At 29.4% G+C, this 16884-nt stretch overlaps 1 protein-coding gene across 4 annotated transcripts in view; it reads left to right on the top strand.

The window, feature by feature from the left end:
* LOC107455064 (apoptosis-stimulating of p53 protein 1) overlaps positions 1-16884 on the top strand; it is a 470765-nt gene that overhangs the window by 192626 nt on the left and 261255 nt on the right. For all 4 annotated transcript variants that reach the window (XM_043039313.3, XM_043039312.3, XM_043039311.3 and 1 more), the window contains one exon: positions 10176-10231. In XM_043039313.3, coding sequence (XP_042895247.2) covers positions 10176-10231 — 56 coding nt within the window. The remainder of the gene's footprint in view (positions 1-10175; positions 10232-16884) is intronic.

Genomic DNA, 16884 nt, shown 5'->3' with positions numbered 1-16884 from the left:
TTTATTAATTTCCGTCATAAATTGTTTTATTATTAATTATTTTATTTCTACATTGCGGCATTTTGTAAATTTTTTTTTGTAAAATATGTATTGAAACTGCCTTGCATTTAATAAAATATAGATAATTTAATAAAATTTGTAGAATTAAATTTAAGTCATTTAATAAAAATAATAAAATATGTATAATTGCTATGATAAAATATTCCTTTATATTTTTGTTGTTGGGGTTAAGTTTTTTTTCTTTGTAAATCCTGTTCTTGTAATAATTTCCATATTGTAACTTTTTTGTACTTCTTCCTCTTTGTGTTTCTCTCTCTTTATGTTTCAACAATATAAAAGATACGTTATTATATTTCCGATACAATCGCATGTCTGCTTAAGTGGTATATATTACATTTTATGCATGTACGTTATTTTAACTTTATATCTTATACACTTCTAGCAAAATATAAAGACAATTAAAAAATAATTATTGAAACTAAAATAAAATTATTCTTTCCTAACTATTTATGTCACCACTAACGAATACTTAATTTGATTAGTTTTGTATTTATAAAAGTTAAGTAACTGACAAACTCCTCCTTTGCTCCTTATCTATATTTAGTTTAATCGACTTTAAATCTTTGCCCTAGTGTAAATGTTTCAACAATGTCTGTGGAATTTCCAAAAGTGCAATGCCCCGCATAGACACATACGTTATCAAATTACCCGACATTCATCAAACGTTAGAAGTCTAATTTGCCCAACGCAATATTCAAGACGACGCCAATATTAAAGACAATGAAACGCTAGAAATTGGCGTTCTGTTTTGGAAACTGGAATACTACGTAGAAAATTGAACGCCTCATTCCAGAGGATATGGGAGGAATTCGGAGCATTTAATGACTAATTAAATAGCATTGTTCAGAACGATGAGCCTCTGCCGTTACGCCAAGCAGAGAAATCCGCCAATTTATCTCGGCGGAACTAAGTCCTATTTATCATCATAGGAACATCTTGGAACTAACTATTCCATAACTTACCAAATAGAATACGATGCAATATTTGGTAACTTTCCTATGCATACATCAAATTCCGGCCTGTATATTTTGGACGAGAAACAAACATAAATACGGAATTCGAGTTGTTAAATTAAAATCATGTACTGTGTACTGCATTTTCAATATAAGAAACAATAATCACTATTTCAAGTTTAAAATACTTTGTTTCTGAGTATTCTATTTTATTCTACTGCATTATATTTTGTTTTTGAGTATTCGGATTCGTTTCTTCTTGCATTTTATTTTACTTTAGCACAAAGTAAAGCTGTATTAGTTTGAAATGGATGTTTTCATGATTATTTACAGTTTTATCGATATAAGACACAATCTCCAGTTAATACTGTTTAATCATAAATGATTAAAAGCTCCAATTTTTCGCAAAATCCCAACATTTTTTGTATTAGCATTGCGTATTAGGATGATACCGTAATAAAATCCATTGCTCCATGGGTGGTTAACCATAATAAGTTAAGCACAGGTCGCGCTAGCGGTTAAAATTCGTAGTAAGAGTCCTGGATTACGACTGCTGATTTATTTTTACGTCTTATCTTAACAACACATTATCCTATCTTTCAATTGTTCTTGTACTGTGTATCATCCACCTTTCAATTTGCAAATGTATTCAAATTTAGCTGAAAACATAAAAAAAATGAAGATAGCACATTTAAAATATACAATAAACACTAAATTTATGTCTGCAACACACATGCTAAATTTTTGTTTTGATATTAATTTCTTTTAATTGATTTATGGTTCACAACACTTTAGAAAGTACGAAGTATACAGAAAAATCTTATGAATGACAAAATTACGTGTAAGTTTTGATAAAAATTATTCCAAAATAAAAATTTATAGAATATCAAGCCTGTTCACACATAGTCTCGTAAGCGGTGGGATGCACCCGAAGTCTTAAAACTTGCGTCCTGGTTATGAAATCTTGTTATTACTAACACTCAGAAAACCATTCATACGCTAAATAAACAAAGAAGCCGAAGTGGCTCAGAAAATAGAACGTTTGCCTTCTAATGAGGTAAACCGGGTTCGAATCCCTGTGATGGTTGGTCGATACGACCACAGTGCTGACGTAAAATATCCTCAATGGTAGACGGATCATTGGTTAGAGTCCCATTACCTTCAGACTGATTCCGGGAGATTTTCATGGATTTTCTCTCCATGTAACGCAAATGCGTGTTACTTCCATCAAAAAGTCCTAAACTAAGGCAAATTTCTTCCAGTACTTGATCCAAGAACTCACTTGTCTTCTGGATAGGTTCAAAATCACAAGGTTACGGAGTTGAGCATTAGTAATCGTAATCCCCAAAAATTGGGCCGACCCTTCAACGATGGTTATAAAATAAAATAAAATTTACCATATTGGCAAGAAATTTTATGAATATTCCAGCTATTAATATCAGCAATAGTGTCTGTAAGTTCGATTAAATTTGAACAGGGGAGAAAATGATTTTCAAATCTATTCAAAATCTTAGCAATTTGCTGATTGATTTTTCAGATAAGGTAAAATAATCAAATTGTTAATGTTTGAATTTGAGAGTTAATTTAATTGTTTGATTTTGTTGAGAAATCGAGGTAAAATAATCAAATTGTTAATGTTTGAATTTGAGAGTTAGTTGGATTGCTTGATTTTGTTGAGAACTCGAGTCTAAGGTAGGACCTCGTTTTAGAGAACCAAACTCGTAGTTTGTCTATTTCTGTAGTTTTGTAATTTATTTACGCTTTTTGTTTTATGAAGCAGTTTTATATTTGTGGTTTCCGAAATTTATGAAATAAAAAAAAATGATTGATTGTTATGAAATAAAGTTAACAAAGTTCGTGAATATATTATCACTAAATGAACAACCCCAAATATTGAACACCACATCATCTCTCTCTTAAACCGAAGTGAATTATTATCGCCATTTACTTTCTTTTGTTTAAACGTGATTACATAAATATTCATCGGTACATTTACTCTTTCTGAACTTTTATTTTTTTCATACCAAATAGAACAATGAAGTATTGTCAATGAAGCATTTATGATTTTGAACTTATTTTACATATTTCCCACTTAAGTGTGCTGCTACTTATCAACTTCAAGTTTACTTCCTTATTAATCTAACTTTTTTTTTAGTTTTAGATGCCATGACCCAATCGTTTGATTTTTTTGCGATTTTTTTTCATTATTCAGTTTTGTTGTTGAATTGTTCTAAAATCAAATACTTAATGCTTTGCTTAGTATCTCTTCTCCAAAACTATTAAACTTTTCATTACGATTTCTTACTCTTGTTGCTTTTCTTACAAACTTTCATGAATGTAAATCTAATGAATCGCTATAATGGTTGGAAAAACCAATAAAAGTTAAAACTCCAAATTCTATAATCTAGACCTAAACTGAAAATATTATGTAATTATTAAACAGAATTTTAATATTTCTTCGCGCAGTATTTACATTCCTATTATAAACTGATGAACAATGATAATGCTTTTAACTCAATCGTTTTCAAATATCGATGAACTCTTTTTACTGAAGAAACATTTATTACCATTTAAATTATCTATGCTTAGTTGAAAACCTATCTTCTAAATATTTTTCCATTCATCATTCAGTCCAAATCTCTTCTCTGAAACTAATAAACCTTTCATTAAGATTTCTTACTCTTGTTGCTTTTCTTACAAACTTTCATGAAAGTAAATCTAATGGATCGCCATCAAGTGTGGAATAAGCAATAAAAATTTAAAACTTCAAATTTCATAATTTAGACTCAAACTGAAAAGATTATATAATTATTAAACAGAATTTTAAAATACATTCTTATTATAAAATGATGAACAATGATAAAGATTTTAACGTAATCATTTTTAAATATCAATGAACTCTTCCTGTTGACGAAACATTAATTACATTCTGAACTGTAGATGCTTATGTTGAAAATCTACCTTTTAAATATTCTTCTACACATCATTCGGTCCAAATCCTTTCTCCGAAACCAATAAACTTTTCATTAAGATTTCTAACTCTTGTTGCTTTTCTTACAAACTTTCATGAAAGTAAATTTAATGGATCGCCATAATGGTTGGAAAAACCAATAATTAAAAGCTCCAAATTTCATAATTTAGACTCAAACTTAAAAGATTATATAATTATTAAACAGAATTTTAAAATACATTCGTATAAGAAAATGATGACCAATGATAATGGTTTTAACTTAATCGTTTTTAAATATCGATGAACTCTTCCTGTTGAAGAAAAATTAATTACATTCTAAACTGTAGATGCTTATGTTGAAAATCTACCTTTTAAATATTCTTCCACACATCATTCGGTCCAAACCCCTTCTCAGAAACCAATAAACTTTTCATTAAGATTTCTAACTATTGTTGCTTTTCTTGCAAACTTTCATGAAAGTAAATCTAATGGATCGCCATAATGGCTGGAAAAACCAATAAAAATTAAATGTTTACTATCACTTTGGCGAGATTCCGGAGGTGTCTCGCGAGAGGGCCGGACAAGAGGTAAGTTAGAAAACTCGTAAGCTAAGTGAATTCCATTCTATCCTATGAAATCCAAACTTGGCCTGCAAACAAGACGGGATATAAGTTCAGGGTTTTATTCTCAAGTGCTTTTGCTGAAGGAAATAGAACTATCTATTCACTTTCCTGATCGATAGCTTCCGAAGAAAACCTTTTCATCGAAGAGGGGAAATTCCAAATGTAAATTGGATCTCGGTTTGTTGGAAAGTGGATGTGTTTGTTGGCGTGGAAAAAAAGTAAGAAGGAGATAAGGTTTTTTTTTTATATTCGGAAGAATTTTTTGAAAGCAGAGTTAATGATGCATTGTTATTTTGAGCCTGTTTAGTTAGATATCGGATGGATTATTGTACGATTTTTTTACGAAAAAAATTTAGAAGAGAAGAAAGAAAATTATTTTTTTTTTCCTATTGAAGAGGGTACTATTTCATTTTATAACCGCCACTGAACAGCCGACCCTAATTTTTGGGTTTACGACTACTAATGTTCAACTCAGCAGCTTTGTAATTTTGAACCCAATCCATAAGACAAGGGAACTTTTGGATCAAGTATTGAGAGAAATTTGCCTTCGTGAAGGACTTTTTGATTGAACTAACACGCTTTTGCGTTACATGGTGAGGGAAACCATGTAAACCTCCCACGGTTAGCCAAAAAATATCTGGCTAACAAAAGCATCAATAAAAAAAACATATAACGAGATAAATTAAAAATAAAAGCACGAGACAATTTATGGAACATCAAAGAGTTGTTGATTTTTGATGAGAATTATTTTTGTTTTGAATTTTTAAGGTTCATACTAACCCCGTTAAGGATTCATCCATTTATTTTACAAGGTTATTACTAACCAGTTATGGTTATTCAATTAAATTTTTTTAAGTTTATGTGTTGTTGTCGTTGTAGTTCATTTACGTCGCACTAGAGCTGCACAATGGGATATTGGCGACGGTCTGGGAAGCATCCCTGAGGATGATTTGAAGACGTGCCATCACAATTCTGATCCTCTGCAGAGGGGATGGCACCCCCGCTTCGGTAGCCTGACGACCTGCACGCGAAGTCGAGCACTTTACGGTAAAACAGCTTAACGAGCACCAATACCGCACACCCCCGGTCCCTACGCAGACTGATCCAAGTGGTCACCCACCCGCACACTGACCGCAGCCAGTATGCTTGACTTCGGTGATCTGCTGGGAACCGTGTCTTAACGATCAGTCCTCTGCGGGACTCAAATAAATGTGTCTTTTAAAAAAAGAACTGTTTCTTTAATATAGCTTGATTCGTTACCGTGTCCTTTATTGTTAATGTTTGGTATCCGTTTTGGGATAATAATCTTAACAATGGCCATGCATATTTTTGGTTTAAAATAACTGTTTATATTTTAGGGATGGCTCGTTATTTATTTAACGCTTTTATCACAAATGTCATCCCAACGGAACAAACGTTGATTATCCTAAATTTTTCCATTTCTTTTTAACAAGTTCTCAATCGGTACCAACACTATTTTAAAATTTTAACCATTCCATTGGAATTTAAATTTTTTTATGGTGATTAGATTTATGAAAGTTTTTTTTAAAAATTCTTTTGTTTAAGATAAATTTACTAACGATGTATTATTAACATCCTGTATCGAGTTCTAAAAAATTGTAACTTGCCCTTATTTCTCAGATGAGAGTAAACCTGTTTGCACCAATAAATATGTTCTTAAAATTGAATAATTAATGAGATATTTCGCCATTTTGAAAACTAAACACCTAAACCATTAAACTAACTATCATGAAATTTATTTGCTAAAACTATTATTGACGACATAACCATATGGAAAAAGAAACGCTTATTTTTCAACACATAAACGTTAAAAGTATTTTAATATTTTCTTACATTATAAAATAATTTTTAAACTTGTTAAAGAACAATGGTTTATAAAATGGTCCCGCTTTTTCATTTTTTTATAAATACCGCATAAATAGTTATTTCGAAATAAATTTAGATATTACAAGCATAATCTCTACTTACAAGATTTAATGATAAAACAATATCATTTTTCAGTCTATTATAATCCTGAGTGAAATCGATTTCGCGGTGTTTCTTACAATTTTAATGGCTTTCTAGAGGATACGAAAATCATTAAACTTGTGTTTTACCAAGAGGTCTAGTTTTTTCCTTTGCATCACAATTTTTCGCTGGTTCATTATTTTTCAAAAAGATTTTCACTGGTCTTTTAAATATCCGTTTTATATTATCTTTTGTTTTTTATTCATGAAATACTTCAAATATAATGTCTTGCAAAAATCTTTTAAGAATAGAAACATAAGATTTTTCTGAGACTAATGTACGGTGAAAGGCTTTGAAGTCTATTTATATGTTAATCAAATCTTAAAAAAAGGGAAAAATATACTTGAGGGTGCCCTTTGGCGAAATTGGTGACTTATGTTTGGCGCTATTCCTGTTTGCGTGGAACACCGTGGTAACAGGAACGGCGGCAAAAACATAATGATATTTCAATAAAACATTGGACAATTTCAACAAAACATTGGCTAAAATTTGCAATGAACCCAATATAAGCAAAATTAATAAACCCAATAAAAAGGATTTTGAATCGAAGCAAAAATTAATGGTAGGCGCAGAAAGAAGAGGAAAAAAAACAACTCATTTCTTCATTAAACTTGAATATTCTCAGATTTAGGTGCACAGAATTATCTAATAACAGTTAGATACTGTCTAAATTTATCACGAATAGAATCTGTGTACCTCCATCGTCACATAAATTCGACGAAGTACGAATCGAAAATGGCGTCTGTAATACAGAACAAGCGGTTACATTTTTTTCTTAAATCCCTTTTTATGACTGCCCACATACCTTCGATCTTATTGACCAGATTCAAAAGTAACCTTACCAGCCAGTATCCAACGTAGAACTAACGGACCTCTGAAATTACATATACCGTTGAACATTTAAAAATAATGCTAAAATCTGAACCAATCAGAATCACGATTGGGTTTCAATATCGTCCAGCTTGGCGATCAACCGCGATCACAACTTTGCGAGAATTAAGGGGCACCCTCAAACATAGTCTACCCTAAAATAATAATATTAATGACTTCTAGTTTGTAGTCAGAAAATAGATAGGCCATATAAACGATGGCTGGATTCTGCCAAATCAGAATTAGAGTGATTGACGTAAATGACTGGCACCCCAGGTCAAAAAATAGATGTAGAAAAATCTTTAACAGGGCTCTAGGGCCAAGTATGGTAGTAAAAAGTGAAAGATTAGATGACCCAGGTTTGGCTGGCTGGAACGAATGCAGCTCTCGGCTCGCACCGAACACAGTGCTGACGTAAAATAGGTAGACAGATCATTGGTTAGAGTCCCCTTGCATTGTGGCGAATTGTGGGTGGTTTTCTATTTTATTATTAATTTTACCAAAAGTCATCATCAAAGCGTGTCGATAAAAATTATCGTGTTTTTTGGTATTACCATAATCCCATAAATACAGTAAATTTTACTATTATTGGTTTTTTCAGCCACATTATTTTTCGCAGTGAACTTATACTTTTTTATTTTCTATAAAAATCTAGAACAGCATATATAAGTACAAGGATAAATTTTTATTTTTCTGTAGACACAGATCTTCCATGCTGATTTGTAGAACTTAATTCATTGAGGTATTACTCAATTATTTATTCAATATACCACCAACAAGTAACTGTGAAGACAAAAAACGCGACAAAGTCATGAACTTCTTCAAGCCTATGTAATAGACAATTCTAGCATGTTTTATCCTCAAGAAACTAAAATTTCTGTAAGAAGGTTTATTAACCACACCACACTCAAACCACTGTAAATGAGGACAATCTTTTTTTTTACCCTTTTTATGGCAAGTCTTCGGTAAGAATGCAGTACTTCACGTAATTCTCATTGAAAAGGTTGGCGAAAAAAATATCTGAAGAACATAAAACAGCCTAACGACGTTGTTTGGTTCGACAGTTTGCTACTTTAGTCTGTCCATTAAGCTCAGTTTCTCAACATTAATCCACTTATCTTCTAACCTCGTACTCCACTGCCACTATGTAGAAGACATTGAGAATGAAAAAGAAAAAAAATTGGCGATGAACATTTGATGTGGCGACAAAAAAAAGTTCATTCTTCATTTTTTTCGTCACATTTCTTAAGTAGAGATAAATTCATCCGTGAGATGTTTCTGTATGCCTACTTTACATGTTATTATGTATTTTTTATGCTATGATCGTGCTTTCTATTTTCTGGTAGAATACCTAAGGATCGACATAAATTGCATATGATATAAAATAGATTATTCACGCCTTGTTAGTCGCAATTTTACTATTTTATTTGTCTGCTTGTGAATTAAAAGATAATTTTTATTGATAATTAAATAATAAAAGCAGTATAAAGCGTAACGTTGAAGGTCCAAACATTAGAAGATAATACACATTAACAGCTGTTCTAGAAAAAAGTTAATAAAAATTCTTGAATTTTTCATTTTATAATTTTATTTTATAACCGTCGTTGAACAGCCAACCCAATTTCGGGTTTACGACTACTGATGTTCAACTACTTAGCCTTGTAATTTTGAACCTATCCAGAAGACACGGACATTCCTGGATAAGTACCACCAGAGGTATGGTTTGTTATGGACACGGAGGACTTGGTGACTCGTGCATCAGATCTTATTTGAATCCTCTTTCATATCCGTTTATGTATGTAAAAAAATGTGATTAGCTTGAGTTTCTCGTTCACGCAAGTTACTTTTATCTTATTTTGAAATTTTATTCTCAGAAAATTACTCATAAAATCATTCAAATTTGTAGCAACTTAAATAAGAGGTTAAAGTAAACCACACTTCCGTTGCAACTGAACCTCAGTAACGTGTTTTCAACTTTAGAAAGGTGTATTTTCAAGAAAATTTGATTTTACTTTACGCGGTATCAAAATTGTAACAAATTTGCACTATATTCAAATTAAGAAATGTTTGAAAATCTCTATCGGTTTAGTGCACATTCAGATTAGATTTGCTGGCATTAAAAATTAGAACAATAGGAAAAAATCTTTCATTAAAAGTCTCATTTCAAAATTAAATGTAACAATTTGCTCCACTATTAACATAAGGCTTTCATGTGATTTGGCATATTAATTAATTTAAATTCAATAAAGTTAAAACTTAGGAAAGTTGCTAATGAATAAAGTATGTCCCATATTACAACTAGTACAGAAATTTTTAATTATGATTTTGGAAAAATTGTAAATAAAGTATCAATGATAATCGATCTGAAGTATTAAGTTGAAATTTTAGCCCAATAGAATATGCGAAACCGAATCTGTGTTAATACATTGAAACATTTCGGGACCATACAATTTGACCTTTTGGATGTAACAATCTGTTTATCGCCGAGGAACTAAAAATTATATTGAAGCAATCATTGGGGTTGGCAAGCGAAGCGAGAATGACAATAATATAAAAATCAATAGTGAATTTTTTTTTGTTAATGATTTTTCCAGCTTAATTTGTAAGATTTATTAAGACTATATTTCAGAAATACATTTTAAAGCATCTAAACTTAAACATTTTTGATGATAATTGTTATATTATTTTCAGGACCTCGTCAGCATTCCCCTACAACAATGAAAGATTATAGGAGTTGGCAGAGAAAGGTAAGTGCTTTGGAATTATAACTATATTTACATACTTCTTTAATGCTATCCTTCTCCTAAACTGAATTGTTCTGGGTATTATTAAAGCGTTGATTTTGTTTCCGAACACTGTTAAATTTTAGTAAACTACAAAAATTTTTAGATCAAATTACGATAAAAAAAATACTGGCTCTCTAGCTGCCGGTTCTTTTTACTGTAAAATTCATTTGTACCGGAACATGATCATATGGAACAAAAAAATTGATATATTGTTATATTTACAGTAATAATTACCATAAAATTACTGAATCACTCTAATAAAGGAAAATTACTGTGGAAATTACAATATAATATTTTATGGTGAAAATGGATTTTACGGAAAAATGAATTTTAAGGATTATTCACCTAAAGTGCCAATATTTTATGCCGGAATTTTTTTACAGTGCAATACTAATCCTATGTATTGATAAAAAAACAAATATGAAAATGATACTAACGTTAATTCTAATGGTAGTTTCGTAATTGCAATTCTAATTGATTGTAATCCATCACGTGCAAAATACTTTAAAATTATTTATAGAAAAAGGTTTCACAAACGCAAGTATTAAATATTATTGCATAATTATTACATACGATACATAAATATTTCCAAATTGAAAATGTTTTACTTTAATATTGTTTAACAATATTGTTTAATAATGTCTCGAATAGTATATTTTTAAACTTTCGCCCGTACTCAATCAAATGAATCGTCGAAAGTTTGATAAAAGTGAAATTTTTTTATACTTTTTCAGTGCCGTTATTTTAATGTCCAAGACACAATAATTTTGATTGCACTCATTTATTGAACTCAATGACAATGAAGGAAATTTATCCATTTTGGAAAATGAATCCCTGCACGTTTTATTAACGTTGAATGTTTTGTTTTCTTCTCACAGCTAGTCTATATCCAAGAAGCAGTTAACTGCATTTGGAAAAAAAATTGTAAAAAAAAATATTAATCAACGCAATTATTTATGGTTTTTTACTTGCATAACTTATTGTTTAGTTTAAAAACAAAGTTTTTTTAGAGACGCTAATTTATTGCATAATTCAGTTGAACAGTAGCAAAAATGACCAAATTTCTAAAATTGGAAATTGTGCGCTTTCCTTTCACCACTATTATGTATACGTACAAAGGACAGTTAAGATAAGTTTCCATTATTTTACTTATGTGTTTTAACTGTTTAAATTAATTATAAACGTTAAAAAATGCTTAATTTTCGCAATTATTGAACATTTTTAACGAAACGGAAATAAGCTATAAAAATTATTCTTGCAACTTTCATAAATGTGCAATTTCTTCGTTTTCTTTTCACTGCTGTTAAGTAATGTCCAAGGCGCAATAATAGTTTGTGTGGTTTAACAATTCTCCGTTAAATGGTCAATTTTGTTAAGTAAATAAATTCATTACTATAGTGATTTTGCGCAAAATTACTTTGAACGGTATCATAAGAACCGTTCTTTTAACCACACTAAAATAAGTAACTACATTATTTATCTTAACTGTCTTATTAGCTTATCTTAACTGTTCTTTGTACGTAAACATAATAGTGGTGAAAGGAATGTGCACAATTTCCAATTTTAGAAATTTGGTCATTTTTGCTACTGTTCAACTGAATTATGCAATAAATTAGCGTCTCTCGAAAAACTTTGTTTTTAAACTAAACAATAAGTTATGCAAGTAAAAAACCATAAATAATTGCGTTGATTAATATTTTTTTTTACAAGTTTTTTTCCAAATGCAGTTAACTGCTTCTTGGATATAGACTAGCTGTGAGAAGAAAGCAAAACAAAATTTTGGGCAAAATTACTTTGAACGATATCATAAGAACCGTTCTTTTAACCACACTAAAATAAGTAACTACATTATTTATCTTAACTGTCTTATTAGCTTATCTTAACTGTTCTTTGTACGTATACATAATAGTGGTGAAAGGAATGCGCACAATTTCCAATTTTAGAAATTTGGTCATTTTTGCTACTGTTCAACTGAATTATGCAATAAATTAGCGTCTCTCGAAAAACTTTGTTTTTAAACTAAACAATAAGTTATGCAAGTAAAAAACCATAAATAATTGCGTTGATTAATATTTTTTTTTACAAGTTTTTTTCCAAATGCAGTTAACTGCTTCTTGGATATAGACTAGCTGTGAGAAGAAAGCAAAACAAAATTTTGGGCAAAATTACTTTGAACGATATCATAAGAACCGTTCTTTTAACCACACTAAAATAAGTAACTACATTATTTATCTTAACTGTCTTATTAGCTTATCTTAACTGTTCTTTGTACGTATACATAATAGTGGTGAAAGGAATGCGCACAATTTCCAATTTTAGAAATTTGGTCATTTTTGCTACTGTTCAACTGAATTATGCAATAAATTAGCGTCTCTCGAAAAACTTTGTTTTTAAACTAAACAATAAGTTATGCAAGTAAAAAACCATAAATAATTGCGTTGATTAATATTTTTTTTTACAATTTTTCTTCCAAATGCAGTTAACTGCTTCTTGGAAATAGACTAGCTGTGAGAAGAAAACAAAACAAAATTTTGGGCAAAATTACTTTGAACGATATCATAAGAACCGTTCTTTTAACCACACTAAAATAAGTAACTACATAATTTTTTTTTCTAAAAAATTTTATGTTTGTTCAAACTTTTGTCCACCAGAAGATATAGAAACATTTTAAAATAAAACGTAATCTAATTCTACAATAAATGGAAAAGCTATTTTTGGAAAATTACAACAATATCAGCTAGATAATAGCTAAACTAAAAATTTTAATTTGAATTAAATTATCAAGTTCAACGCTCCATAAGAAAGACATTTTTATTTATATATAAACGAATAAAAATGTTCATTAGTGTTTAAAAGCGATGTGCAACAATTGCTCTTTAAATGTAAAAAAAATAATAAGAATCAATAGTTATTATCTCAATACAACAGCACGTAAGTGAATAAATAGTCGATATCTTTTTAGTTCGTTATCAAAGAAGCTTTCTGTAAAAACAAGAAGAAAAAAAGCTAAAAACCACTAATTACTTTTCGATGTTTATTCCAAAGGGATTCAATTAAGGCATTAAATAACTTTGGGTATGTTAAAAATTAAAAAATAATCGTTGATTGTTATAATTTTGTTTTTAATTCTAAAGAATGGAGAATTATCGTCTCTTTTTATTTTGCTGATGTGGAAGTTTTTTTTTTCTTTGGCGTTAAAAGCATTTTAGTTAGACTATTAACTAGCTTTTAAGAACTAAATATTTTAAATTCCTTTTTCTGTTTTTTTTTCAACATAAAAACGCGAAGAAATGTTTTTAAATAAGTTAAGAAGTTTAATACTGTTTTAAGAAGTACTAAACAAACTTGCTCATGCGGAAAAAGTTTTATGTGGATTAATTAATTTCAGAATAACATGTGATTTGTTGCTATTAAATTATTTGTTGTTCAGGTTAGCCAGATAAGTTTTTTCGATTTCATTTTAGCATTGGATGAAACAAAATGTACTTTAGTTTCTTCATAAATTGTACTTTTAAAAAATTAAATTTTTTTCGTTTGAGTGGTCTACTACGCATAATCTATGTATTAATTATTATGACATAATTATGTAAATGCTGAATATTACTTGAGAAAATAATTTTCAAATGCAGTTATTAAAAAAAACTTTGTAATTTATATGTGTAAATATACTATCCTTATAATTGCGATTTTCATATTTTTTTCACGGACATTTAAAAATTCTTAGTTTTTATAAATTTTACCAGTCTTGAGAAAATTCAATTCGTCAAAATTTGTATAAGATTTATAAGAAAATGAAATCTGACCTTTAATTTTCAAATAAAATATCATAGAAAGAAATACAGCTTAAATTTAGAGCTAATTTTATGTATTAATTGCATAAAATGCTTTTAAACACGTCATATGTTTATATATCAAACACTTTTTTTTTATTTTCATGGAATTTAAAATATTATTTTATTCAGATGTTATAAATTATAATTATTATTTAAAATTAAAATTATAGTTATTTTAAATCAGATTAGCATTTCCGGCTATAATTTGTACCCAGCTGCAAAAAAACTAAGTGGCTTCATTAGGTGAGCCTTTGAGTGCTATAAAATTCTGGTTGATTAACCGTTTTAGGTGAAATCAGTAAATAAAACTTTTTCTCACAGTCAACAGTTGGAAAACCATCAAATTTATGACTATTTGATTGTTTTGTTTGAATAAAAAAAATTGTTATTTAACAAATTTCCCAATATTCATTTATATGTTTGCTATCATACTATTTATTTTACATTATATACTATCATTTACAATAGATATTATTATTATTTACAATATGTACAATTATTTACCATATATATTATTTTAACACACTATTTATTTTATTTCTATATATTCCCCGTGTTAATGTAAGAATTGCGTACATTGACCGCTTTTCAATTTGTTTTACCAAAATATATACTGAATTTATGAGTTATGAAAAGAAGAGAATAAGTCCAAAATATTCTTATCTTTGATAATTTATTTGATTCAGTCTGATTTATGTTAGGTGTTTTACAAAGTCGACGTTCTTCTTTCTGAATCAAATGCAGTACCATACATCAAACTCCGAAAATTCGATTTCGATTCTATTTTTACGAAAAGAAATAAGAAATTGATTGAAGCTGTTCTATATATACGAGATTTTTCTTTCTTATTTAAATGTAATATTTTGTTTATTATTTTTCATATGCCTTAAAAATGTTTGGCATAAATCAAAAGACACTGTTCTTTTGCCTCGATATTTTCTTTGATTCGTAATCTAAAAGAAGTAAAAGTGTACAGAGTGCAAAATAAATTAATAACATTTATAACATTTGATATAATGATTGGATCTTCACATTCTAGGACTCAATCTTAAAGCTGGGGGGACCTCAAATATGCTAAATAATAAGTGTTAAGTAAAAAAAACAGTATTTTTAAAATTAGATTTCTCAGGGACTATTCGAAGAATTTCGCTCAAATTTTGTATTTTGTCATGTAAAATTAAACTCTTTAAAATTTACCTTACGATTCAAATTTTTTCAACTGTAATTAAATAAAATAATAAAAAAAATAATAAATATTTATTAAAAGGTATTTTTTACATGAAATTATATTTGGATAAGCAAATTTTATGATTGTGTGAAAAAAAGTTTCAATTTGCTCAAAAGTTCCCGAGATATGGCGAATTATGCAAAAAATAAAATTAACATTAAGGGGTCCAAACTTTGAACCACTCTTCTGACCGTCCTTTGGGGGCCATGTGTCCTAGATTGCGGCTATCTCCTATGTGTTGGAGAAAAAAAGGTTCGAAAAAAAAAGATATGTTTATTCAAAGAAAGTACGCTTTTGTGTTTGATTTCCTAACTTAAAATATCGTCTGCACTAATTAATTAGCATATGTAAGGTCACTCCCTCAAAACTATTCAGATTAGATCATTACCAGTAGATCAAATATTATTCAGGGTTGTCCGTTTTTTTATTTTGCGCACTCTACCTATAATAAATGAAGAATCAATTTGTTCTAAGGAATTATTTTTCAAACATTAAAATTCATTGTTGATTAGACATAAGAACTCATTGTTGTTCGACTTCGTTGTGCAGGATTGCTCATTTGGGGTGGAATTACAATGGGCTCCAGAACAGATCTACATGTTCAAATTGGAAATATGACTCATCGAATTTATCAGGAAATCCTTCTAGAACAATAAGTACGTTTGCTTAGAGGTTTCATGAATTCAAAATTTGTGTTATTGTATGCAATGCCCATCCTCACCATACAAGCATTGTAGATAAATGATTTCATTCTGAGGATATCATCCGTACAGAATGGCCAGCATTCTCACTTGACTTGAATCCCGCATTTGTAGGGCCTGTCTAACGAGTCTTTGGTTGTCAACAATCGCCTACATGTGTACCAGAACTCTAAAGAGCTCTGCTTGCTCAGTGGAGTAATCTTGCATAAGATCAGCTCGATAATTTGATAATCAGCTTGCCTCGGCGTTGTATGGCCTCGATTTTATCGCATGGGAAGCATGCAATATACTAACCATCATACCAACCTTGCAATATTACGTTTTTGATAGATGTATTTATGTAGTAAGAAGATGTATTTTATAATTGCTTCACGGGACAAAAATCGTAATATTTTACGAATGGTATTTTGCACCATCTTTTTTGTTCTTTATATTTTGTTTAATAAATGGTCTTTATGAGAGAGGCACGTTTATTTCTTTTCTGAACACTTTTTATGCCGGAGATTACACTTACTTATCCATGACTTATGGGCATAAGTGTATTATATTAAAATGATTTTAAATTATATGAACTGTAAAACGATTTATAAAGTTTCTGGCTAAAAGCTTTTAAATCTTACAGTTTCTGGTTTTAAGATCATTCAAGAATTCAAATGAGCAATATTATTTAAAACTTATAGAAAGTGTTTTTTAATATGATATCCAGTCGTGGTAATATGCACTTAATAAAAAAACTTAACTGACCAAATTTTATGAAGAATATACTATATCACTACCTGTATTACAATTCAACTTAACTTTACATTTCTACGTTAACAAACTTTTTAAATAATCTTCAAACTTCAACTACGT

The sequence above is a fragment of the Parasteatoda tepidariorum genome, chromosome 10 (assembly GCF_982258835.1).
Source record: "Parasteatoda tepidariorum strain Cologne lab strain chromosome 10, Ptep-v5.0, whole genome shotgun sequence".
NCBI lineage: Eukaryota > Metazoa > Arthropoda > Arachnida > Araneae > Theridiidae > Parasteatoda > Parasteatoda tepidariorum.
Note: the sequence above shows the minus strand (reverse complement) of the source record. Positions and strands in the feature narration are given on the sequence as shown.